Source organism: Chaetura pelagica, unplaced genomic scaffold, assembly GCF_000747805.2.
Source record: "Chaetura pelagica isolate M959 unplaced genomic scaffold, ChaPel_1.0 scaffold130, whole genome shotgun sequence".
In the NCBI taxonomy this organism is placed as follows: domain Eukaryota; kingdom Metazoa; phylum Chordata; class Aves; order Apodiformes; family Apodidae; genus Chaetura; species Chaetura pelagica.
In genome coordinates this window covers 647407-650434 of record NW_009951915.1, presented here as the reverse complement: position 1 = coordinate 650434, position 3028 = coordinate 647407, and the positions used below count along the sequence as shown (strand labels likewise).

At 38.2% G+C, this 3028-nt stretch overlaps 1 protein-coding gene across 1 annotated transcript in view; it reads right to left on the bottom strand.

Moving 5' to 3' along the window:
• The window catches only part of LOC104385994 (uncharacterized protein C17orf104 homolog), a 9801-nt gene extending 6773 nt beyond the window's left edge, over nucleotides 1–3028 (bottom strand). The window contains exons 1-2 of the mRNA XM_009994530.1: nucleotides 2883–3028; nucleotides 430–531 (exon numbers count right to left, since the gene is read on the bottom strand). Coding sequence (XP_009992832.1) covers nucleotides 430–531; nucleotides 2883–3028 — 248 coding nt within the window. The remainder of the gene's footprint in view (nucleotides 1–429; nucleotides 532–2882) is intronic.

Genomic DNA, 3028 nt, shown 5'->3' with positions numbered 1-3028 from the left:
GAAGTTGACCACCAGTGCTGGTCTCTAGTGCTTGTACTAACTAAACTCAGAAATATAGAGTTGATTTGGATTAAATATTTTAGATTTGACTGTATTCAGTCAGCTCCCTTCTGGATAAAATCAGTTTGGTGGGGTTTTTTTTCTCCCAAAAAAGCTCTAGGCTGATGAAAGACACTCAAAAATTTGCTTTTTTAACAGATTGTTGCATCTTTGTTGTTTTTTTCCTGGCAATTGAAGTGAAGAGAAACACTTGTACATTTCAAGGGGATTTATGAGGCCTTACTCAACTCATCTCTGAAATAATTCAAAGTGTCTATCATATGTGTGTGACAAGGGGACATAAGGTTTGGAACTAGATGATTTTTAAGGTCCTTTCAACTCAAACCATTCTATGATTCTATGATATAAGATCTTTCAGAACAAACTCACCAATCTGTAACTGCTTCTGGCTTGCTTGGCTCCTCCAAAATGCTTGACACTAGACCAAACATATCAGGGCCATTGCCAGAATAAGGAAGATTTATTGGAGCCCTGAAAAAAAATAATTTAAAAAGCATAAATAAAAGTATTGTTCTCCTAAATAGAACAGACAAAATGAAAAGTAAACCATTAAGCCTTTACTTTAGCAGCATTTGCTAAGTGTTCTGGATTTAATGTGTTCTCAGCATCCATATATAGAAATCTTCTCCTGCAGTCATGAATTCTATATCCTAAATTCTATCCTAAGCTCTTGCTTCACCAGAGACTTCTCAAGCTGTTATGTGAAGAGACACAAGCAGCAAAAGATTTTTCTTCCTTTTCAATCACCATAACTATTTTAAAGATATTTCTTCATCTCTTGCCTGTTCTCCTTTAGAGGGTAAATATGATCAATCTTCTCAAACTCTTGAGGATTCTAATTTATCTGCTTTCATTACTCAAGAACTACCTATTTTCATCTCAGAAAAATTAAGTTAGACTTAAATGAACCACTTTTAATCACCTTTTAGAAAGGAGATGGTCACATTATTAAATATTCCTGTTAAATACCAAAGGTGTTCAACCATCACTACTCTCACAGAAGCCCAACTTCTATATTTTACTTTAGGTGCAAAAGGAGATCTTCACAGAGCTGTCTGTAATGCCACCTAATCCTTACTCAGAAACTAATTTAAACATAACAATTAAGAGCTCCTTCCCCCTACCATGCGATGTTTTGCTTCAATAAATTTCACTCATCATCCTGTTCTCAGCTGATGTGTTTCTGTGTCCCTGAAGACCTCTCAGAAATCCTTGGTGTCAGCTTATCCAAACAACTACAACATCTGCTAATGCTGCTCGTGCTGATTTTGCAGATTAACAGAACTATAAAATGTGGGCTACATTATTAAGGCTGTCATCTTGGCAATCTCTTGCCACAGCAAAAATCAGCCACTTCTGCCTTTTACAACCTCACCACACTTTGACTTCTAACTACCTCTGTTCTTTACTTCATGACCATGTATTTGGTCCATGTGGTTTTGTTTAGGATATATGTAAGTGCAAAGATTCTTGAAAATGTTTTATGAATGTAGGGCTGTAACTGATATTTGATAAGCAGGTCTCTCTGTCAGATGGCAATTTACTATTTTTTTCTAAAAAGAGGCCTATTTACTTCCAATTTCTGTGACCAAAAGAGGCCTATTCACTCAAATTTCTGGAGATCACAGATCCAAGCTTCCACCTAGATAATGATTTCTAGCAAGGGAGACAATTTACTATGTGGCATGGAAATTAAAAACAGAATTGCTAGCCATTTCAGGACAGCAGACAGGGCAGCAGGAAGCTGGGTGGACTGGAAAAGAAAAAAAAATAAAAATCCTAGGAAAGAACAAGCACAGGACAGTAGCAAATCTAAAATTGCCCAAATAAATGGTAAAGGTTAGACAGAAGTAAGATAAGGCTTTCAAGCTCCTCCTTCAGGTACATATACCAGAAGCACTACAAGGCAATTCAAGGCAGGAGAACCTGAATCCTTGACAATTTCTTAGGGCAGTCACTTGTTCAAGGCCAGTGCCATTCCCTGTTCCTCACAATCCTTGTGTCATTCATGATTTTACAGAAATCACTCCTCTGCAGAACAGACTTACTGAAATGAAAGAGTAAGTTTATTGACTCTCCAGTGACACGGAAGCTTTCAAACCCCTGCCCAGCCTTGTTGCCCTCCTCTGTACCTTTAATCATTCTCCTGCATTATTAAGCCTGGAGGATCAGAAGTGCTTGCAATAGTCAAGACTTGAGCACAGCAGATTTCTCCAGAGGAATAAAAATGCTCCATGACTCAAGTAATAGAACCCTTAGCATCCTAAACTGCTAACATCATTTTTTTAATACAAAAATCAAACTTGAGTGCATTATTTTAATGGGACAGAAGGACAGCAGGCTGGCATATTTTCAGGAGTAGCTGAATGTGTATTTATGCTTTCAGTGTCAGAGATACCACACTCAACCTATGTCTAACAGTCTGCATTGTACATGTTCCAGGAAACACTCTACATTATGAAGCAGGATCAGTATGAGCTCCACATGGGTACAGAGGGATGGGAGCCACAGGAGAGTGGGGTTTTTTCTTCCTTAAGGAGTTTTCAATTACATATGGCAGTTTTGCGTTTCATTCCCTAAAAAAAGTATTCTCTCCAAGTTTTAAAGGGTTTTCACATGCAAAAATACACATCTCTACACACACAACCTCTACCTTTTTTCACAAGCTCTACAATAACTATGACACAGCAAAGAAAATGTCACGAGTTTCTAGTCATCCCATAAACTCTTCCTATAAAGATCTGGAATCTCATGTCTTCTGCTCAGGAACAATTTCAGTGTTACAGAGCACCACCATGAGGTGATCCCAAGGATGCTCCTACCTTTCCTTTGTGCAGTCTTGAAATGAAGATTTTGAGCTGATTTCCTCTCCACCTGCTGCCCAGTCACTAGACAGATGGGAAGATCCTAGAGGAGGTGGAGTACTAGTAATTCCTCCTAACAGTGGGGAAAATAATTGAGTGTCCAT